The following is a 23821-nucleotide window of genomic DNA, read 5'->3' as shown; positions in this document are numbered from 1 at the left end:
GATTTTGTGTGTGTGTGAGTGTGTGTGTGTGTGTGTGTGTGTGTGTTTTAATGCATAGCCACATTTGCTTGGAACCACGACTTCCTGTGAATGCCTTATGAAGTTATTTGAACAAAAGAAATAACCATATGAATTTTTTAAAAGTTTCTTGAAGTATATTGATTTTTAAAAATGGATGCAATTAGTAGTTCTCACGAGTCCTAAGAATGATTTATCTTGGCATGCATTGGGTCCGTGTAGAGCTCTTTAATACTCAGAAACTTTGCCGGTCCTGCTGGTGTGCTTGGGTAGGAATTGAATGTGGCCGGTAGCTTTTAAACATGCGCAGTACCATGAGTGTCGATGTTGCCAGCACGAGTGGAAAAATGTATTGCTTTAATTGAACAAACAGGCGGTGTTTAGTCTTTTGACTCCCTTTACATTTATTCTGACTGCTCATAGTTTCTTGGAGGGCGGGAGGGAGGAAGTAGGATTTGGTCCTCTTGTTCATCAGTAAGATCCTGACAAACAGTGGGATGTGGATTCTGAGGTCTGATGGTGACCTCCTGCTGCTGCTTCTCCCACTTGCAAAAGGAAAACAAAACACAACCTAGGAGATTCTGAAGTCGGATGATGGTGTAGCCTGAGTTTTTCAAACTCTGTTGTGCCTCCCAACCTTCGTGATCTGTGCTTTCCCATCTTGTGAAAGTGCAAATTCGGGCTCAGGGAGTCTTGGCCAGGTGGGTGGGGAAAGGCTGAGGTCGATGCTTCTTTTAGTAGTCAGTGTGTAAACTGACCCTTTTCAGCCAGCCCTCTATCTGGGGGCTGTCTTGGCCCCCTGAGTCACTTGGAGAAGTTTGAATACTATGGATTTCCAGACCCCACACCAAACTAATCGGATTAGAGTCACTGGGGCTGAGGCCAGCCAGGTATTTAGGGAGAAAAAAAGCTACTGAAGTGATTTCATGATAAATCTGTCACCTTTGGTTTTACTGTGAGGGGGAGAAGGGGGATAATGACAGCTTTGAAAACTTCACTGTTGGAATCAGATTGAGATGTTTAAAGACAAACTTCCTGACATCCTAAGAGCTTCCTGTTTAACCTAAACTATGTGAGAAATCTTAGCATCTCCCCAACATATAAGGGAATTGACCACTTCTTTAAGATTGTGCACAGACTGCTTTAAATCTGGGTGCATAGAGAAAAAAGCAGAGTACTTAATGGTTAGTTTGCTGATCTGCTTAGCATTAGATAATGTCTGTGAGGGCTTGTGGAGTGCATCCAGGGAAGCTGGGGCCCAAATATGGAAAAGAGGAGTCATGATTATGAGGTAGGACTTACAGTTACCATCGTGAATATTTGAAGTGTTGTTTCAGCTCTTTCCTCTACTCCTGAGTTGGAGTTGCATTTCTGGGATGTTTGGAGAGCTGGGACAAGCAGGAGGGCTGGGCCATGTCTTTCTTGTGATGAAGCATCCACTCCACGGTGGGTTTCTGTGGGTCGTTTCTTTCACAGAGTGACTTTGTTTTGTTTTGATCACTGAGACTCTCCAGGAACTGGCTTTTTAGCATTTCTTAAGTTTTGCTATTAATCTTTTCCCCTGAGATCCTGCAGGCAGATCAGACATTTGGTGGAAATGATCTTGCCAGCATTCCTCCGTTTATTGAGTCCCTTTAAAAATGTGCAGTCTTGCTTTAAAATCAAATGTTTCCCATTCTAGTTGCATTTGTGACTTTTGGTACCCCAGCTCCTTACCTTTTGGTAAGGATTAAAAAAGGACAACTCTGTAATCAGGAAAAAAAAAAGGCATTCCCACTCTTCCTTTTCTGAAAGCTTAGACATGGTGAGAGAGATGATGTGCATTGTCACCATTACCTTCTGCGTCAGGGAGCGTTTGAGCCGAGAAGCCAAAGTGCTCAGTGTGGTTTCAGATGAGGGGTTTCTCACAAGGTGGCGTGTACGTGTTGTGGGTGCCGGTGTCTCTTGCTGGACCTGAGATCACTCTAGGCCAGTGGGTGTGGATGAGAGCCAGGACACTTGTGACCTCACTGGCTCACTCACTCCCAATGTCAATAACACAAGTGACCTATAGGACCTATAGGAGAAGCTGGTGTCCTTCCCCAAAGAGAAAGAGCAGACCAGTTCAGTGGGTGTCTGCTGAGTGTCTGTTATGTCTGGAGTGCTCTTTTAGGCCCTGGAGTCTAGCCTGGAGAGACCACAAAACATACTTTTTCAACCCACCATGGCAAGCACACAGTATGCTCAAGGAGCCCAAAGGGATGGGACCTAAGAGCCAGTGCAGGATGAGCAGGATGAGATTAGTGAAGAGGATAGCTGGAGCTAGAGTGAGCAAGAAAGTGGGTGTAGTGTGCTTAGAGGCTGTGGGGAGACAGTTGGATGAGTTTCTGGAAGTGAGCCTTGCCAGCGAGTGAAGTGGGAAGTGGAGAAAGTGAGGCTGGCAGGTGACGGGGACGTCGCATCCCTTTGTAAGGCACTTGGATTCTGCAACGAATTGGGATGCACTGAAGGAAGGATTTTAAGCAGGGACATGCTGCCATCAGCTGTGGATGAAGGTAAAGGCCCTTCAGCCTGGGACTTCTCCTGAATGAGCATCTGCTCCCATGTAGTTTTATTAAAAACAAAAACAAAAACAGCTCTATTGAGATCTAATTTACATACTGTAAAATTCACCCATTAGAAGTGTCCCATTCAGTGGCTTTTAATATATTTGCAGAGTTGTTTAATCATCACCATAGTCTAATTTTTGAACTTGTCCATCACCCCCCGCCGAAGAAACCTTCTGCCCTTTTGCAGTCACTCCATTTCCATGCCCAGTCCTAGGCAACCACTTATATTTGTAACTTCTCCCTTTTCTTGAACATTAAGGGGGATGTTTTCTGTGAGTGTTTAATTAACTTTAAAGGAGTCTTTTTTGCCAAATTACAAACTCTTGCTCTTGGCTCCCCTGACTGTTCTTGTCAGCAGCGCTTTAACTCATCCCCCGAAGGCAGTGTGATCAGCTGCTAAAGCTGACATCAGAGACCTATGTTCTTGCTGTCTCTCTTCCACCGTATGGATCTGGCAGTACCTTCACCCAAGGACTGGTTTCTCTGTGGTCATCAGGCCGTTGTAGGATGAGAGGCTTTGGCAGTGGGGCCCTCTGCTTCCTTGTTCATAGCTGTTTATGTAGAAGGAGTCCTTTCCTTCAGCCTGATTGGGTGAGCTTACTTCCTGTTGCTCACCCTGAACCAATGATTGGCTTACAGTTATTTAGGCTGCCTCTATGAAGCTGGGAATGGGCTCCATGGGGGAATAGGTGGACACCTGTGACTAAGAGTGGTACCCGAGCATTTTTGAAGCTGACCCTAGCTTTCTGTCTCTGTGAAAAGTGTTATCAGTTCAGCTCTCACTAATTCAGGAGTTCATCATAGTCTGATCAGGGAGTGCTCTGAAGTTTACCTTTGGATGATGTCATAGTGTGGACAGTAAGGGGGATGGTGGTAACATTAACTTATGTGGGATATTAATGATTTGTCTCTTTAGAAAACCTGTTTGCTTTAGGATAGAATTGTTTAAATATGTCACTAGTAATAAATAATAGAAAATCATTCTTATCTAGTTATTAAGTTAGCCCCTTGGAATCTCTCCTGGAGGAAAAAATAAAATAAAATCCTGTCCTGAATATGTCACTATTCGAGTTACCATATGAACTTGGAATTAACAAAAATTGACTTTCTTTCAAGTATAATCCATGCTTCACTAAGCCAAATAGACATTCTGCCAGTTATTTGGACTTTATTAAATTTGCTTTATATGTAGTAAAAAATCAGGGTAGGCCTGTGCTTTGCACAGCCATTTATTTGATTATGAGCTACATTTTCAAGTCTATTGTGGAGTGAGGTTTGTCCCCATGTAAGTACTGAGTGTTTGCTGGTGCAGCTCTTAATGGTGAGAACGGATGTTGAAGAAAGCAAACACCATATGCCCTTTGTTCCCCGTGCATGTCCCCTCCTGGAGGCTGGGTGGAGTGTTTCAGCTGTCTCGAATAATCTCCATTTTGCTGTGACTGCAGACTTTGTGGTTCTCCAGCTCTCCTCTCAGATGTTAGTTACAACTTCTTCATAATTAGGTGGCTCTTCTTCCTCTTTCTCCCCCAGGGTCATAAAGGTTCCACACTCTCAAGTGCCAGAGACTGGATTAATTTGGAAAAAGTGTATTTCACTCGATTTGTGACAGAAATAAGCTCAGAGAGAGAGGAAAAAAAAACCAGCCAGTGTGAATGTGTAGTGGGAGGGGCGGGCGGGCGGGCTGGGTATGGGACAGGATGCTTAGAATAATTCTGCTGCCAAGTGAATCAGAGAGACTTGTAGTTCTCGCCGAGTACAGCACACACTCCTGCCCAGAGTTCAGACACAGTCAGCCCACACTCACCATTTCATACCCCACAGTATGGAGCTTTCCGCAGCCAAAGCCCCGAGCGCTGCTGCCGATGCGTCTGAGATTGTAAGTAGGCCATACATCTGTTTCAATTGTTATTCTGTCTGCATCTTTTGTAGCCTGTTGCCTGACTACTCTGTAGACTGGGAGGGAGGCATGATGGGGAATTCGGTCCTGGCTCAGTCCTTTCACGATGGTGAGCCACACCGCCTTCCATTTGGACCCAGGCGTTTGAGTTTTCTTATTTGTGGAGGAAGGGAATTTCTTCCCCAAGCCCTCCTCTGTGACAGAAGTGGCTCTTGGCCGATGGCGGCGTCCATAAAGATTTCGAACAGCCCTATCATCTAGTGGGGTGGCTCTTTCCTTCTCCTGATTGCTATCAATGAGTTTTTTCCAGGGAACACGGCATACAAGACAACCCCAGCCAGCCAAGCCCACCCGCGAACCCCCAAGCCTGCAGGTGGCCCTTTCACGGGTGAAGTGTCCCTGGCGAGGGTTGGGAGCAGGTAACATTTCTAAGGTAGCTGGTAGAGTTGGGAGGCTGGGATGAAGGCAGGTCCAGCTTTCCTATGGTGGGAAGAAATGATGGGACAGGAGGGGGGAATACAATGGGGGGAATAGGACAGAAAGAGTAGGGTTTTTTCAGACCACTGACCTGTTCCTCAGTGCCAGCCCAGGCAGCACGCAAGGCTCAAGTCCTCACTCAGCTAAGAGTAGCCTGGGGCCACTCACAGAAACCTCTCTTAAGTTGTACTTTTCTCATTTGAAAGATGTGATCGTTGCACTTCATGGAAATGTTGGGGTATTTGGAGTGATGATTGTGATAATGCTTGGCACTTGGTAGGCCTTTCCTAAACCATGTATTTTGCCCTCCTTACCCCATCTCCTACCTTAACGGGATATTAGACCACTGATCCAAGAAGTGCACTGGACTATGAAATGCCGCCTGTGTTGCTCTCTCCAGCTTGTTTAGGAACAGTCATTGTGGCCGTTGAGTTCTCTCGGTTGGGGTCATAGGCTTATCTTACTCGGCCATTTGGCCTGGTTACCCTTTTATTCACAGGCACGTGACTCCCCAGAAAAAGGAGGTCTTGGGGAGAAGTTGTGAGTGGGTCATGGCCATGTGCCACAGATCTGTTTGCGTCACAGACCATGGAGCCTGGGGACCCAAGTTTTGTGAGTCCTAGAGAAAAAGCGACCATTCAGAAGAGCCATTTCTTGTTCAGCTTTGAGTTTCTGAGTTATGAATACCTGTATTCAGCTGGCACAAGGGAGAAGATAAAGAAAAGATAGACCTCAAAGAACACTGTTCAGCAATTAATCTAATTTCGGATTCAGAAGTAGGTGTAGAGCACCACCGTGTTGACTTTCCACCAGTTGTTTCGGTCAACCTATTCATGGATTTAGGCAACCTCCATGTGCATGGATCAATTCTCAATTGCCTTTGCACCATTATGTGTTTTTGCTTGTTTATGGGACTTTCTAGAACCTGTCTTGTTAATCAGTTTTACTATGTGCTTTATATTTGCTGACTGTGAGCTAATTGCTAGTAATAGTGTTCCCTTGTCAGTTACAAGTTCTCCCACCCCTTTCTCTCCATTGAATTCCATGTATTTTATCTCACATGTAGACTAAAATTCTTTGTCTCTAACTGGCAAGACTCCTCAATAACTGTATCTGTGAGCTCTGAGACACTGCTAATTTTTATTATTGATTTTGGTGACATCATATCATAATCTGCACACTTTGTTTTATGTGCAATGATTTAAGAGTACGCCTTTCCCCTTAACCTTCATCAAAGTCATGTGTCACAGTATACCAACTTGGAGTAGCTCTCTGTTGCTCTTCATTGGACTCCATCTTCTTGCCCATGGCTGGCTGTGCCTTGTGTGGTCTGGCACGTGCCTGCCTCTCCAGCCTCATCGTGGTCACCCTCCCACTTGGCCACTTCCTTCTACCCTGGGCCCTGGCCACCCCAGCTCCTCCTCAGCCCTTTCCTGCTGCTGGTCTCAGGTGCTTGGGGTGCTGTCGCTGGGGAGCACCCTTCTCTGGCTGTTGTTTGGCTGCCTCTTGCTCCACTTTCAGGTGTTAATTCAGAGAAGCCCTCCTGGGCCATCTTATCTAATGGGACTTCCTCCATCTTAGGTTTCCTTTCTCCTTTCCTGTCACATCGCCATATCTATTTCTTGCAGAACGCTTACATCACAGCCTGTAAATCTCTTGTTGCCTCATTGATTTTCTTGGCACTTGCTACCTTCTCCGTTGGAATTTCAGCCCTGGTGCGGGCAGAGATCTTGTCTGTCTTATCCCATTGTATCCCCAGCCCCTAACTCCGTTCTGGACACTTAGTAGATGCTCAAGAAATATTTGTTAAATAGTTAGAGGCTTTGGATGATGGACACAGTGGCTGCCTTTTAAGTAGTGTGTTTCTACAGCCTGATAAAGTTAGTTCCTGCTTTTCTGTGCTGGACTTTCCCATGTGCCTCCGTCATCACTCTGGTACTTTGGGAGCACTCCAGACCCTAGGGCCCTGTTTCCCTCTCCTGGCAAGCCCATGGCTGGTATCCGGAGTTGCCCTCTAACTGTTGTAAGCATCACTTTTGTTCTCAAAATGAAAACCACCTGTCTTCAAAGTGATTTGCTTAAAACAAATGCTTATTTCTTTATCAAGGCCTTCCTCCCCTTCTGCCTTTCGCCACCTCCTGCCAAGAATAATGGGAAAACCCTCTTATCTTGGAAAGTGTTTTTTTCCTCTGCTCAGAATCCACAGCTGGATGATTTATCACCCAGTGTGCTGGGCAGTAGCTTCCCTGTTCTGCCACTCTCAGACATCAGAGGCTTGAAGGGGGTCCCATGATGGGGGCTCAGCCTGGATACTGCCTGTCTTTGTATATTTCCTTTAAGCGTCCTTCCTACAGATAATGAACCTAGCCCAGGGCACCAAGTAAATGGCAGCAGGATTGGAGACAGTGTCTTAAGTTCTCTGTGGTGGACTGTTAGCCAGATCACTGATCCTTTACACCAACTCCAGGACGTAAATAATATTACCCCCCATTTTAGAAATGGTGAGATAGAGGCTCCCAGAGGTTATGTAGATTGTAACCAGCCAGGATCAGAACCCAGGTCTCCTGGCTTCCAAATTCTATTATTTGTCAGTGTACTCAGTGTTTCTTAGGCTTTTTTTCCCCACTGTGTCCTTCAGTTTTAAAAAAAGTCTGACAACTTAGTATACATGTGCACATATATAGTACACGTGTGCATGTACAGACACATACATGTAGATGCAAAACATCTCCTGGAGCAATAGTGAAGTCGCTCAGTCGTGTCCAACTCTTTGCGACCCCATGGACTATAGCCTACCAGGTTCCTCCGTCCATGGGATTCTCCAGGCAAGAATACTGGAGTGGGTTGCCACTTCCTTCTCCAGAGGATCTTCCTAACCCAGGGATTGAACCCGGGTCTCCCGCATTGTAGGCAGACGCTTTACTGTCTGAGCCATGAGGGAAGTTCGCTGCATGAAGCAATAGTTGCCTTCATTGTGTATGGTGCTCTCTTTTATTCTCTATTCTTTTTAAAGATTGATGGTCAGGGTATAGCAGGATTCCATTCTTTTTTTAAAGCTGAATAATTTTTCATTGTTTTATATGCCGTGGTTTCTTTATCCATTCATCCATAACTGGACAGTGAAGTTGTTGCGGTATCTTCATTGCCATAGGCTGCCGGGAGATGGAAATGGGGAGTTGCTGTTCAGTGGGTATGAAGTTCCAGTTATGCAGGAGGTATATATTGTAAAGTTCTGCTGTGCAGCAATAATGTATTGTGCACTTAAGTTTTAAGAAGGTAGTTCAAGTGCTCTTACCACCCTGCCCACACACACAGTGCTGGTGAGGACCTTCTAAACTGATTGCATGGCCCACTAATTGACAGTAATCAGAAGTGTGGCAGCTGGTGAACACTGGTGTAGGTGACGTATAATATATGCTTACTTTACATAGAGGTTTATGCGATGTAAGCTACTTTCTAAAATGACTCTGCAGTATAGCCTAAGAACATATATAAAATGGACATAAGAGTAAGCTGTTTGAAGTTTTGGAAACTGAACATATCTGTGTAACCATCAGATCAAAACACACACCGCTGATTTAAGCTTCTTTGATTCAAGACAGGCAGACGTGGAGTACAACAAGAAACAGATATGCCCACAATTTGTTCTGAATTATGCACATCCAGCTTACTTGATGAAATTTCTCTTTTTAGATCCATATTTTGTGTTTCTAGTGACGGAACCAGACTGGTATTTTAGATCTAACAGCCACCCAAGGAATGGAACAAGGTTTCTGTAGGGATTGTCAGAAATGGGCAGAAAAGGAGGCTGGATGAACATGGGCCTGGAGAAATATGAATGAGGAAGAGGAGGGAAGGGCAGGACCTCACAGTGGGATATGGAAACATTCAAGTGTGAGGATTTATGGTGATAATAATTGAGGCCAATTTTACTGAAATTGGTGATGGGAAGGAGAGTGTGAGGGAAGGAGGGAAGGAGAGTGTGAGGGAAGGAAGGAAGGGAACTTGTGATTAGAGTCCCAGGCCCCTAGAAGCCAGTGAACTTTTGTGTGAAATAAGGAACATCTACCTCTCATGGTGACTGTTGACTTTTAGAGAAAATTGTTTTAGCACACTGAAGCAAGCTGCTTATTTCTTGGTGAAAGACATAAATGCATCTCAGTGCAAAAGCAAGTTAAAGTTAACACAGCTTTTCAGCTTTCGTAATACATGTGTTCTGCAAGCTGTCTAGGTGGACAAATTATACACAGCTGTTTGTAATGGGATGTTCGTAGAAATGAAAGAGAGCAAATACTTTACTGAGCTTTTAAACATTACATGCTCTTAACAAAATTTTATTAATCGACACCCTTGGTGAAATGCAGTGATAGCAAATTTTGTCAAACTGCAACTGTTTCCTTGAATCAGGGTCTTTGAAATAATAATAAAGTCCTTTAGCTTTGTGGATTAGATAAGCTCTTACTCATTGTTCATACTTGTGAAAGAGACTTGGAACTTTTATACATTTGGTATGTGTTTCCTGGCATTCTTGACCTGTGGTGCTCACTGTGGGTTTGTGCTTAATTCTGCATGTGTTGTGACTGTGTTTGTGCAAGAAAAGTCCTGGGGCTATAACACACACACACACACACACACACACACACACACACACTGTGGCACAGAGGAGGCGCCCCGCTGGGGACAGGGAGTGGGTGTGTCTGACTTATTCTTTGCTTGAAGTGGAGTGTCAAGCCAGGGCACTAAGTACTTGCTAGATAAATGGGGAGGGAGAAAGGAAAAAGAAAATCCTAGCTAGCATTTACTAGTATATACTGTGTGCTTTGCCTCTTTTAGCTGATCTAATCATCAGAACCAGCCTTTGGGGGTGGGCACTGTGAATATCCTTATCTTTAGAGTGACTTCATGTCCCTTTTTGCCAGAGGACTGTCCTGGTATCTGCCTGTTGTCCTGGCATTGATGTCAGTAGCGTCCTTTTCACTCTGAAATGTCCTGGTTCAGATGATAAATTCTTTCACTCTAAAATGTTCTGGTTTGGCTAGACAGAGGAGGAAACTGAGGCACAGAGAAATCGCATCACTTTTCACGGTCACCAGTCAGTTGGCAGTAGTGCTGGGTTTCTTCCTAGAAGTCTGACTCCAGATCTTGTTGCTTGACCATCAAGTTCTGCTGCTGCGCACCTTAGGTCAAGGAACATGTAGTATAAAAACAACGTTCTTGATGGTTCAAATCACCACTATGACATGTGACTCAGGGCAGGAAGAGTGTACTGGGCGAAGACCCATTGCAATCCTGTGTGTGCATTCACCGATAAATCTAGACAATGAGTAGCTCAGGGTGATAATACTGTTCCTGTGTATGTGGTGCTTCATCATTTACAGAACCCTTTCTCCTCCACTATTGTGTTGAAACTTCTTGTACGCTCTGGGGCGTGGGTGGGTGGTGGTATTTCCATTTTAGGAAGAAGGATGCAAGATCAGCAGGCTGCTGTGGTCACCTGCCTGAGGTTTTACAGCCAGAAAAGGAGCTGATCCAGGATTCAACTCAGATATTCTGCCTCCATCAGCAGTGCATTTTCCGTATGCCAAGCTGTGCCTTATGCAGCTGTTTGATGGTGCTGCCCTTTTAACTTTTTTTAATTGAAGTACAGTTGATTTACAGTGTTGTGCCAATCTCTGCTGTACAGCAAAGTGACTCAGTTATACACATATAGACATTCTTTTTTAAATCTTTTTTCCATTATGGTTTATCACAGAATATTGAATATAGCTCCATGGGCTGTACAGTAGGCCCTTGGTTATCCATCCTGTAAATAATAGTTTACATCTCAAGGGTGTTGTTTATGGAGCATAAAGATGTCACCTGAAGATTCATTAACCCCAACACAGGACTTCTCAACCTTGACACTCTTTGACATTTTGGGCTATTTTAAGGCTATTGTGAGGCTGTCCCTTGCACTGTGGGATGTTTAGCAGCATCTCTGACCTCTACCCACTAGATGCCAATAGCACACAGCTCCTTTCCTCACCTAGTTGTGACAGTGAAAACTGTCTTCAGGCACTGTCAACATGTACCCTGGGGCACAGTTGCCCCTGGTTAGACCTGTCTTTCCCTCTCCCTCTAGTTTCTGAAGCATCAGAAAGACTATTGAAAGCCCCACAAAGGGACAGAAGAAGAGGACAAGCGACACACTTCATGTGGGAATTTGCTTCCACGGAAGAACATTGGGTTCTTATCCCAAGGAAGGATAAGATAGCTAGCATTTTAGAAATCACACTAAAGTTTTTTAAATAAAAAGTTAGAATAGAGATGAATTGAAATATGCACATTAAAATCTCCTGTAATCCAACTGCCCAGAGATAACTATAATTTAAAGTATGCCCTTGCTCCTCCTAACCTTTTCCAACACATGTATAAATATGTGTATCATTTTCCAAATAGGGCTGTGCCACAAATTCTGTTAAAATCAGCTTTTTAAAAAATCTTCAATGTGCCACCAACATCTTTCTGTATCTATGCTGTTGAACTGCAGAGCATTTCATTGTATGGCTATGGTATAATTTATTCACTCAGCCTCCTGTTGTGTACATTTGTTTCATTTCCAGTTTTGCTTTTGCTATTACATGCAAAGCTCTGATGAGGATTCATGTGTGTGCATCTAAGCCCTTCACAGCTTTTTTTCCTTATAGAAATAAGGAAATTTTAGCATCTCATGAACAAGATACCCAATTCATAATGTGCTAAATTGTATTTTGATTATATTATGTACTTTTGCCCCTTAAAATTATGAAAAGTACACTGATAAAATTTTAATTATGCACTCAACTTGCAGAATGCAGTGTGGAAAGTTCTTTGGTTTTCTGATTAAATGATGACTAATAAGACACCATTTAGATTTCATGCCTTCTTCATGAAAACCACTCTTAACTGTATCAGGCTACTTCCTGAGTAGGAATTACAGCCCATTGACAATCAGTAAGTCTTCTTTTAAGACTCTGTTCACTGCTGAGAGCAATTTAGGGCTAAGTTCTCATGAATTCTCACTGCTCATATATTTTTCTTATATATGTTTAAAATGGGGAAAAAAAAAACCCACCTCGTGGTTGAAGCACAACAGAAGAGCTTAAGTAGATTTCCCTACTTTACTTCCCTCTTGTTTTTTTAATTCTCTAGAATTTTTTTGCAACTACAAACAATAAAAACACAACTTTTTAAAAAACCCGACAAACTACACAGTATGCAAGGTCTGATCCAATTGGCTTTTTTTCAATTAATGATTCTTGCTATGTCTGCTCCTTATTCTGTATAATTGGTGCCCTATTTGGGATTGTTTCCAGTCTTTCTTTTTTTCCTGCAACAAAGCACCCTATTTTATGTGAGTCCACCCATAGGATAAATGCCTCACAGTGGAGTTGTTGGGTTAACAGTCTCTTCTTAGAATTTTCATAGATATTGTAGATATTGCTAAATTTCCCTTCCACCAATCATATTGCCCTTCCACCTATGTATATATAGGGTGGCTTTCCTGGTGGCTCAGATGATAAAGGTTGGGAAGATCCCCTGGAGGAGGAAATTGCTACCCACTCCAGCATTCTTGCCTGGAGAATTCCATGGACAGAGGAGCTTGGCGGGCTACAATCATGGGATCGCAAAGAGTCGGACACGACTGAGTGACTGACACTTTCACTTTCGTGTGTGTGTGTGTATCTCCTGACTTGCTTCCATTGGGCATTTTTTTCTGCCTGGCACAAACTATGGATTAATAAACTAGGGACACAATAGTTGAACCTCATCTATGGAAAGGGCCATAATCTAGATTAGGAGGAGACCTCAGTCTCCCTTGGGATTGGTTTTTGGCCTTGGAAGCACTTGTGCTGTGCTCAGTCATGCCTGACTCTTTGTGACCCTATGGACTGTAGCCTGCCAGTCTCCTCTGTCCATGGGATTCTCCAGGCAAGAATACTGGAGTGGGTTGCCATGCCCTCCTCCAGAGGATCTTTCTGACCCAGGGATCAAACCCACGTCTCCTGCATTGCAGGTGAATTCTTTACCCACTGAGCCACTGAGGAGGCCTGGGAACACCTGGGGGGATATATATTTATTGATTTTCTTCTGGGATTGGCCTGGAACTGGCTTTTTCTCTTGTATGAAAGTATGGAGTAAGAAGTATATGTGAAAGTTGGGTGACAATACCCAGGGAGACAACTTTCTGGTGATGTTTGATGACATGTCTCAATTAGAATTGAGGTGGTTAGAAATGGACATTTGTTAATAAAAAGGTGACAACATTTACTTCTCATTGGGTTTCTGAAATAGAAGGGCCTATCATTTAGCATTTGGTACAGTGTACCAAATGTAACATGTTGATATAATAAATGTAAATGTAATATGATGCAATCATTTCATAATCATTTTCACTCTCCTTAACGTTTTATGTGAAGTCTTTTCTGATGTTTTTTCCTTCTCTGTCTTTGTCTACTTGCTGGGGATAATTTTTTGTACTGTCCTTTTAAAAAACTGATAAGCATGATAAGTACTGCATTTTGGGTCTTTTGTTGTTTTGTTATCTGTGACCAGCTTTGCCTCCCTAATCAAATGTTCACCATCCTTTGGTTTCTAGTCCTCAGAATCCTAGCATGGGCTTTGGGACGTATGTATTTGGGTTGGCTGCTCACTTCAGAACTTTCCTTATTTTATGGGGTCTCTGGGCTTGGTGAAAGAGAACCATTCCTGGACAGTCTCCATTTTTTTGGCCCCCAGAACAGTGCTTATTAAGGTCTCTGTTGCCTCACTCTTCAGGGCCTTGCTTTCCTGCCCAGGGGAAGGCACAGCAAGGTGCCATCATTTTATTGATGTTGTGTTTGAAGCCATGGAGGCCGGCTGACATTTGAAGATGGTTCCGTGAACCCTGGTGGGCGCAGCAGCTGCCATGGCTCTGGGTAACAATATGAGGGGCCTGTGTTTTCTGAGAAGTCTGGGGGGTTTCTGATGGGTGCTTCAAATGCTCACTCACTGCAGTCTTGAGCAGAATTTTTTGAGTCAGCCTCGGTGAGCCACCCTGAGGCTGAGATACAGAGAGGAAAGCAGGGCTGAGGGAACTGACTTCTGTCAGTGAGCCTGAAATTGGGGCAACTCTTGGTTGGAGCCCCCTTGTCCAGCACTTTAGCTAATGTTAGGAGATTACCTAGGAGCTTGGGGCTCCTGCCCAGAAGGTGGAAGCTGACATCTGTTTAGCTTTGACCTCCAGCGGGGCTCCTTGGGGGGACGAAGGGGCTCTCCTCTGCCTTCTCTTCTGTCCTCCAGGGCTCACACCCAGGGCCTGCTGACACGGCTCTCACGGGAGCTTCCCAGAGGCATGTCTGGCCTCGACCTCAGCAGCAAGTCTTAGAAAAGAAACAAGCCACAAAACTTTATTTTTCATATTGTTCAAGTAATATATTTTCTTTTGGAGCTAATAAAGGAGACTTTTAGGGGCAGGCAGTGTGATCCAAGGAAAATGGCCTTTGGCACCAAATTGTTCTGGGGTGGACTGTGAGCTCTGTAACTTTCTCCTTAAGGGGCTGTTACGAGCTGAATTGTGTGTGCACCCCCCCCCCCCAATTTTTATGCTGACGCCCTAACTTCTGATTCCTCAGAATGTGATGATATTTGAAGACAGGACCTTTTAAAGGGGTAATTGAGTAAAAATGAGGCCAATCTGACTGGTGTCCTTGTAAGAGTAGGGGACTGGGACACAGACACCAGGAACGCACACACCAAGCAAAGACCATGTGAGGACGCAGCAAGGTGGCCGTCTGAAAGCTCAGGAGAGAGGCCTCTGATGAAACCAGACCTGCAAAGACCTTGATTTTGGACTTCTAATCTCCAGAAGTGAACTGTGGGAGATAAATTTCTGTTATTTAAGCATCTCAGTTTGTACAACAGCCCTGGCACATGAAAACAGGTGCTTTTATCAGGTCAGCTTCTCCAGTTTTGCATCCCCCATCGCTAAAGAGAAGACCAGAACACCTGCCTTTCAGAGTCTATGTGAGGGACAGACATAATCCTGGCTTAGAGCAGATACTCATAACTGGTGCTGGTGGTATAATAATAAATGGTAGAAACCACTGCCCTGCCCCTCACCCAGGTTTTCTGGCCTCATCTTGATATCAGGGTTTTTTCCCCCTTCCTTCCTTTTTTTATTCTTTACTTTTAAGTCCTTTTCAAACAGGGTTGCAAAGAACTCCTGGGGTCAGAGGAGGTGGGTACTTCATGTATTTAACAAGCAATGAAATATTTTCTTCTGAGTAATCCTTTTCATCCTTTTAATCTTCTAACATACTGGAGTTCCAGGTAAAATTTTATTTAGGACAAGGCTTTTGCTGCTAAAGTTGATTGAAAGTGACTTTTGGTGTGGTATGTGTATTTCCTGGACCTAATATCTAGTTTGCTAGGGCTACCATCACCAAGACCACCAACTAGAGGTACTTACACAACAAAAATTTATTGCTTCACAGTTCTGGAGCCTGGAAATCCAAGATGATGGTGTGAGCAGGGTTGATTCCTTCTGAGGGTGAACCTGTTCCAGGCCCTCTCTCATAGCTTCTGGGGCTTTGCTGGCCTTGACTTGTAGATATATCACCCTGATCTTTGCCTTCATCTCTGCATGACGTTCTCTCTGTGTGCACACCTCCATTTCCAGATTTCTCCTTTTTGTAAAGACATCAGTCATATTGGATCAAGGCCCAGTCAAATCACCTCATCTTATTGATTGTCTGCAAAAACCCTATTTCCAAATGCAGTCACATTCACAGGTATTGGAGAGTAAGAATGTAACATCTTTTGGTGGATACAATTCAAGTCCTAACAGCAATGATACTGGAACCTGATTTGCCATCTGTGTCCCTCTGCCTGCAGCTGGCAGCTTCCCAAGAGGAGTGTCCTCGCCTGGTCTACAACTCCCATCCGTCATGCAGATTTCAGCTCAGAAGTCACCTCCTCAAAGAGGCCTTCTGTAGCTACTCTCTGCATAGACTGATGGAATGAATGAAATAGATTGTGGAGTAAAATTGAACTGTGACTGTGAATGATGTTGCTATTTTGCCCTAAGAGCATGAGGGAGCTTCTCTCTCCCCACCATAAATGTTACTTGTAGCTTTCTTGTATATCTTGGCTGTGTCACCACCACAGATGCTATTTAAGTATCATTTTGTGCCTGTGAATTGAGATGTCGGGCACCTCCCGAATGTCATGATGTTTCCTGTTCTGTGTGCAGAGCATGCCAAGAGGACTCAATCTGTTGGGTTTTAATATTTTTTTTGCAGTGAATCACAGCTTGATTATGATTGTACAGTAATTCACACAGCAAAACTGGCTAGAACCCTTCTCTGAAGGACCTCTTGGGTCTAGAAAACCTGCAAGTTATGAGTAAGGGAGACATTTCCTGATTCCAGTAAATTGGTTAGTGTTGATTGAGTATGCTCTATTTGCTAAAACCTTGTTCAGTGCTGTGCAGACCTAGGTAGCAGAGATAAAAGTCATGGCCTCCAGCATCACACAGTTCACATCAGATATTTGAAAAATAAATGCCAATCCACACAAAGTTGCATGAGAATGTGTAGTATAGAAATTAAGAAGAAAAGGCTGCTCACTGTGGGCCAGAGAATCAGGACAAGCTCTGTGGAGGAACTGAGCTTAAGTTTGGCTGTACTGAAACGGGGAAAGATCCAAGAAGAAGAGGGAAAATACTTGTCCAGGATAATAGTAACACACAGGGAAGGTATTTAATAGTCCCACTATGTGTATTGAGAAACCTTGTTTTAATAAAATTGATTTTTTTTTCACAGCATAGATATGATCTGGTTTAGAATAGGAAAATTTGGGGAACAGCTAAACTTCCCATCAACTTGGGAAGAATAAATTAGAGTAATCTCTATACTATATGGGACACTGTACAGCCAGAAAAAAAGAATGGTAATACTTTTTACTGATATGGAAAGACACCCCAAATAGATTGTTGAGTGGGAAAAGCAAAGTTTTGGAGAGCATGAATCATATAGTAATGTATGATATTTGCTTAAAGACACTGGAAGATACCCAAGAAACTAATTACAGTTAGGAGTGATGGTGGTAAACTAGAGTAGTGGGAGCTGGATTGCATGTGTCTCTGTGTTTTATTTCAGAGATGTGAATGATACAAGTGTATCCTATTCAGAAAGATAAAAAGAAATCTAGGGGTGCTGACGTTAGTGTTAGCTCACACTGTCGCTCTGACATGGATTGCCGTGTCTGGGGGCTTCGCCTTGCTGGGACAGAATGGACCAAGATTACCAGCCACACTAGATGTCTAAAGGATAAGCCTTTGCCTTTGTCCAGAGAAGGAAATTCTCTTCACCAGGTATCACTAGAAATGTTTCAAATACGCACTAAGTTGAGGGAATAGTATAAGGGCCCCCCTTTGTGCCCGTCATCCAGTTTCAGCAGTCACTAGCTGCTGGCCAGTGTCATTTCATGGCTTCTCTCCTCTCCTCCTCTCTACCCCCCTCCCCCCCAACCTTGATTCTTTTGAAGGCAGTGCCTTTCCAATTGTTTTATTTAGAATTATGACTCGGACCTCCTGGAACCCACATGGCCATGCTTGAGGTGGAAAAAACTTTCTTGAACTGAATTTGACTCATCTCCCTTGGTGCAGTTTTTAAAAATTATGGTAAAATATGCATAACATAAAATTTACCATCATAATGATTTGTAAGGGTACAGTTCAGTAGTGTTAAGTGGTGTTCACATTGCTGTGCAGAGGATCTCCAGAACTCTTTCATCTGGTGATGTAAGAACAATTCCCCACTCCCCGTCCCCCTCAGCTTCTGGCAACCACCATTCTACCTTCTGTGTCTCTGAATCTGACTACACTAGGTACCTCATACAAGTGGAATCAGACAGAACTTGTACTATTGTAACTGGGTTATTTCACTTAGCAGAATGTCCTCCGTGTTGGTCTGTGCTGGAGAATGTGCCAGAATTTCCTTCCTTTTTCAGGGCAAAGAATATTTCATTGTAGGAATAGACCGCATTTTTGTTTGTTCATTCATCTATCAGCTGACTCTGGGGTGGACTTGACTTTTTGCCCCCTTCTAGAATATAGTGTTTTGCATCTCATAACAATTTCATGCCACAGCACTATGATCCTCCGGTTAAGAGAATAATCCTGAGCAGTTTGAGGATTTCTATGACAAAAACTTGACCTGCAAAGACCAGCAAACCTTCCTTTCTACTCTTGTGCTGAGGACACCTTTTTTCCTTAAAGCTCTGATATTGAATCTTGTCTCTCATTAGAATAGATTATGAATTTAGGGAGAACAGGGCAGAGGTGGGGAGGTATCTTCCTTTGCCCTCTACCTGGCATTGTGCTTGGTCGGGTGCTCATGAAATGTTTGTTACAGGGTGAACCCTACTCTAGACAAGTCACATAACCATATCTGTGTGTTTAGGGAGTTGAACCCAATGAATTCTAGTGGTCCTTTTGGTTCTAGCACTGTTTGGGTCCATTAAATCTTATGATGAAAAGTTCAAACTCTGGAAGACTGGAGAGTGGGAGATGGGGGGAGAGAGATTTTTGGGAAGATCTGTTTGTAGTACCCCTTGAATTATACCCCAGAGACAGTTGCCTACAAACAGAACCACCCCAGGATATAGTATTTCTTAAAATAGCATTTTGGATTTGAGATTTCCTCTGTGTGTGGTGGTAACATTCTTTGAATAACAAAAAAGCCAGCAGCTAAACAGTTATTTTAAGTTTAGCTTAATTGTGTACCACGTTTTGTAGATATACAAGAATAGAAACGAAACCTACTCTTCACATCATCATCTTTACAAAGAATAATTTTACCATGAGCAGAAATCAAGGCAATAGCAACTAAGTAAAAGAAAGCTTCCAGAATTAGAGATTGAAATCTGGTAAGGAACAGTGGCGGGAGTTACGATTTGAGTATTGAATCTTATTGATTTTCTGAACTATGCGCTGGTTTCTGCATTTTTGTTTTAAGCCTGGTTTCCAAAAGACTCTTGCTGGCAACCAGATGGTTGTCAGATAATTGATGTATGTTCATTTTAAGCCAATTTGGGGAACGGTGGCCTGGATTTTCCAGTAGAAAGATTTAGTAATTCTGTTGGTCTTTAAATGCCAGCAGGGTTTTTTGGAAGTTGAGTTCTCTAATGTCTTGGAAGTAACCCCTGGAAAATTGGAAGCAATGAATTGATTGCATGATATACTTAGGATAAAGTTAAGGATATGGATACAGTTATTTCTGTTATAAATGTCCACCTTTAGAAGTGGTAATATTTGTAAAATTGGTTGAGAATTTTTTTTAATGTTTACAGTTTTTTCCCATTTGTTTTCTGAAATTTGAGTTAATAAATAAGAATAGGCATTTAAAATACACTCATGATTTTATTCCCTGTGTTCAGAGAGTTGGTCAGAGTTCTTGGGTCTACTACTTATCATCCTAATGACTGCTTTTCAAAGAGAGAAACTTTTTAAAAAATAGTGGGATTTGCAATGAGAAAAGGGGTCGTGAGTCAAGATGCTTAACTTAATTACATCTTCAGGTTCTGGGAATGAGGATGTAGACATATCCTTTTTGGCGGGGGGGGGGGGGTCACCATTCAACCCACTATAGTGGGAGCACCAAAGCCAGGATGGGGCCCTTGTAGGAATTATACTGTGGGCCTCAAGAAGGAAGCAGAGGGAAAGAAACCCTTCTTTGGAAATAGTTAAAAGCAACTCCTATTTGTATTTTGGTATTTAATTATCATTATTACTTGTATTGTGGTAAATTGTATATAACACGAAATTTGCCATTTTAATCATTTTAAGTGTATAGTTCTGAGACATTAAGTATGTTAACATTGTCATGCAGCCATTATCACGATCCATCTCCAAATCTTTTTCATCTTCCCCAAACTTAAATTTTGTACCTATGAAACATGAACACTCCACTTACCCTTCCCTCAACTTAGTATTTCTTTTTAACTTCTTTCAGTTTTTTAAAAAAGTGCTATGTGATGATTTTAAAAAAATCTGCCTGGTCATTTAAAAAAACAGTTAAAGTAATTTAATGGAGGCATATTTTACATATCGTATAATTCATTCAAGTATATTTCAGTGATTTTTTAATGTATATGGTTGTGCAACCATTACCATAAAATGCTTTAGAATATTTTCACCACCCCTACAAGACCCTTCATGTCCATTTATAGTTTTCTTTCCTTCCCCTGGTCCGACTGTCTGTCTCTATAGGTCAGCCTTTTCTGGATGTTTCATATAGAGTTTCAGTTAAAACTTAAAAATAATTTTTTTCTGATTGTACAATGTGGAGAAATAGAATCCCATCACCTGGGAACTTATTAGCAATGTAGAATCTCAGTCTCCACCCTAAACCTACTCAATCAGAATCTGTATTTTAACAAGACTTCCAGGGAATTCTTAAGCATAGCAGATTTATGGAAGCATTGAAACATTGTATTTACTATAGTGATCCTTTGAATTTCTCAAAAATTATTACATGTCTTCTGAGAACAGTAAAGTCCCATTGTAAGAATATACTGCGATGTTTTTCACCAGCCACTTTAGAGTAGACCTCAGGTTTCCCATCTTTTTTTGCCACTGAAAATAAAATTATGGTGGCCATCTATGTATGTAAATCTTTGTGCCTAGTTTTGTATCCACTATGCCAGTAATCCCATTTCTTGGAATTGTCCTAAGTCAATAATTAATAGATGTTGTTGTTCAGTCACTAAGTTGTGTCTGACTCTTTGTGACCCCATGGACTGCAACAAACCAGGCCTCCTTGTCCCTCACTGTCCCCCAGAGTTCTCCCAAGTTCATGTCCATTGAGTCGGTGATGCCGTCCAACCATCATCATCCTCTGTCATCCCCTTCTCCTCCTGCCTTCAGTCTTTCCCAGCATCAGGGTCTTTTCCAGTGAGTCAGCTGTTCACATCAGGTGGCCAGAGTATTGGAACTTCAGCTTCAGCATAAGTTCTTCCAATGAGTTTTCAGGGTTGATTTCCCTTAGGATTGACTTGTTTGATGTCCTTGCTGTCCAAGTATACTGATAAAATTTAGGAAGTGTGTATAAATGGTGATCAGTGTCGTTGGTCATTTAGCATGCCATTTTCCTGGAAACGGGACCTCAAGCCAAGCAGATAATGGGAAATCGGGACCCCAGTGTCCGATGTTAGAGCATCTTGCTAACTCTCACCTCCATCTTCTTGAACTTCAGTTTCACTGTTGAATAAAATGAATCAACAAAAACAGCACCAAAAGGTGAAGTACAGATTGTTACTAAGCAGTGGTAAAATACAAAGTGGCAAAAACATGGACCTGTGTGTACTTTCTCATCTGTTAGAATCCTGTACTTCATTACCCTCCAGCCTCCCTTGATCAGTTATTCCCTTGCAAGCAGTCAAACATGTGCCTCCTGGAAGCCCGTGCTACCTAAATAGTCTATAACTCACTCCTTCTCCTAGATGGGAGGTGGTTGGTGGGTAGAGCACATCATGAAAGTGCTCATTCCTGAAAGTTCAGAGCCATCTCACCACTTTGGAGGGTCTTGGAGCTCCTGGAACCTTACAGTGGGGCAACCTTTTTTATTCCTCTGGACAGAGGTTCTCATGCCAGGGTGTGTGTCAGCACTTCTGGAGGGCTTGGTGGCATATAGGCTCCTGGGTTCCATCTCCATGGCTTCTGATTTAGAAGGTCTGGGGTGATGCTGGAGAATCTGCATTTCTGACAGGTTCTGGGGGATCCACTGCTCGGGGCCTCCTCTCTTCCCCTGCAGTCACTTCCAAGTAGATGAATCAGGGTGCTGGAGGACCTGTGTGTTTAAGGCTCTTGTCACTGGGGATCGTGTCCAGGCATCCAGATGCAGTGCCTTGCTGTGGGGGTGCTTGCTTGCTCAGCTGGTGAAGTTTGGTGAATGAGTGAGGCTTTACATAGGCCCTTCTGAGTACAGGGAACAGCAGCTCATTCAGGTTACTTCACATAGCTGGACCGGGATTACTGAGTCATTTAGGGAAATAAGGGACTGAGAGGATATGAACAGGAGCCCCAAGTCTTTAGTGCCTCATGGGAACTCCATCTGAAAAGCCAGCAGGTGTGGGCCCTAGTATTTCCCTTAGCACAGGGTTGAGCTGAACATGACAGCCTTTCAGCCCCAGCTCTTTGTTTCTCTTGACTTCCTCTCCTCCCCATAGGCTTTCCCCTCAGTGGGGCAGGGCAGCTTCTCCTGGCAGAGCCCGAGTGACAGCAGGCTCTTTCCCCACACAGCCCCAGCCCACTGGTGATGGCAGCCGTGGTCTTTAGCCAAAGGGGGAGTGGGCCGTGGAGCCTTGAGTTGCATTGTCCTCTGAAGACCTCTAGGGGTTAGCCTTTCCATTTACCCTGAAAAGCTCAAGGACAATGAATGGGTTAGGGGAGTGGAGGGCACCTTTAGTCACCTTTATCTGGACCACTCAGTTGTCTCTTAATGTGCTTTTGTGGTCTTGGTGGTGGCTGTGTGCTGTTACAGTACAGATTCAGGTGGCAGGTGGTTGGCAGGTTGGCATAAACCAGAGATACATTAAAATAGGATGGCAGGGGCTCCTGTGAAAACAGAGAGGAATTGACTCAAAGGGCCCACTGTCAAGCTAGATTTACACTTAATTCTATTGTCTGTCAGCCCAGGGCCCCTCACTACCTAGTGGCCACCTCAGCTCGTCACCTACCCTTCCTCTTCCTGGGAGTGTGTGCTCTATAGAGTTGCATCTGTGAGGCAGTGCTTTCTCTCCTCCCCCAGCATCTTCTTACGAGACCACCTGAGCAGGGATCTACACACCCAGGTCAGAAAACATTTCTGTATCAGACTCCCTCCAACAGTACAGGTGATTCCAGCTCCCCTGTGGAAGCATGGCCATTTATAAGTGTGTGGTATTTTGAGAATTCTGGCTTTAAATCATTTCTTTTTTTAAAAAAAAGATATGATGTGGACCATTTTTAAAGTCTTTATTGGATTTGTTACAATATCCCTTCTGTTTTATTTTTTCTGTCCCCGAGGCATGTGGGATCTCAGCTCTGGACCAAGGATTGAACCTGTATCGCCCTGCGTTGGAAAGGCAAAGTCTTAACCACTGGACTTCCAGGGAAGTCCCATGACTTTAGATCATTTTGAAGAGGATATCTTCTGAGGTCTTTATTTTCTCTAAACTGATGGAAGCAGCTAAATCAGTTCTTCTTGGGGAGATGAATTCTTGGCCCTTTCTGTCATCCTTTGGGCTAATCATTTTCCTACTAAATATCAACTGAGCTCCCTGTAGGAGAGGGAAACCATCTTATTGTTGCCAGTGTGCAAGGGGTAAATTGGGCTGCAGTGCTTGAGAGTGAAATTATTAAATATCAATGGGGGATAATAAATGTGAAGTAGCTTGCAAATCTTTTGATATTATAGCTATTTCAGTGAAAACACAGGTGCTAAAATACTTTTCTAGATATAATTGAGAAGGTAATTTTCTCTAAGGCCATTTAAGCCAGGTCTTCAGTGCCTTTGGACCATTAAGAAGCACAGATAGGGGTGAGTGGGTCTCTGAAAAGGGTGGCTCAATGTGAAGCAGAGATACCTAAAACACAGAGTGGCGCCATCAAGGCCCAGGTTTTCCTTACAGACCAAGGACTAGTTTGCTGTGTGGTTTATTAATGGACTAGAATCAACACTTGACTAATATAGCTAATTCTTCCTTTTGGAGTTAATTACACTGAATTTCCCCCAGTAATGAATGATTTTGAGTAAGCAAGCATGTCAATTTAAGATACAGTGTGAATATTTCATTAGAA

The 23821-nt window shown here is 43.2% G+C and overlaps 1 protein-coding gene across 6 annotated transcripts in view; it reads left to right on the top strand.

The window, feature by feature from the left end:
- The window catches only part of SH3KBP1 (SH3 domain containing kinase binding protein 1), a 341920-nt gene that overhangs the window by 72565 nt on the left and 245534 nt on the right, over positions 1-23821 (top strand). Inside the window, exon 1 of one of the 6 annotated variants that reach the window (XM_070462383.1) lies at positions 4336-4482. The exons of the other annotated variants lie outside the window; for them this stretch is intronic. Within the exon in view, the coding sequence (XP_070318484.1) occupies positions 4429-4482 (54 nt within the window). The 5' untranslated portion in view covers positions 4336-4428. Of the gene's footprint in view, positions 1-4335; positions 4483-23821 lie in introns of those variants that run through there. 6 annotated transcript variants of the gene reach the window in all.

This window comes from Odocoileus virginianus, unplaced genomic scaffold (genome assembly GCF_023699985.2).
Source record: "Odocoileus virginianus isolate 20LAN1187 ecotype Illinois unplaced genomic scaffold, Ovbor_1.2 Unplaced_Scaffold_4, whole genome shotgun sequence".
Classification (NCBI taxonomy): domain Eukaryota; kingdom Metazoa; phylum Chordata; class Mammalia; order Artiodactyla; family Cervidae; genus Odocoileus; species Odocoileus virginianus.
Note: the sequence above shows the minus strand (reverse complement) of the source record. Positions and strands in the feature narration are given on the sequence as shown.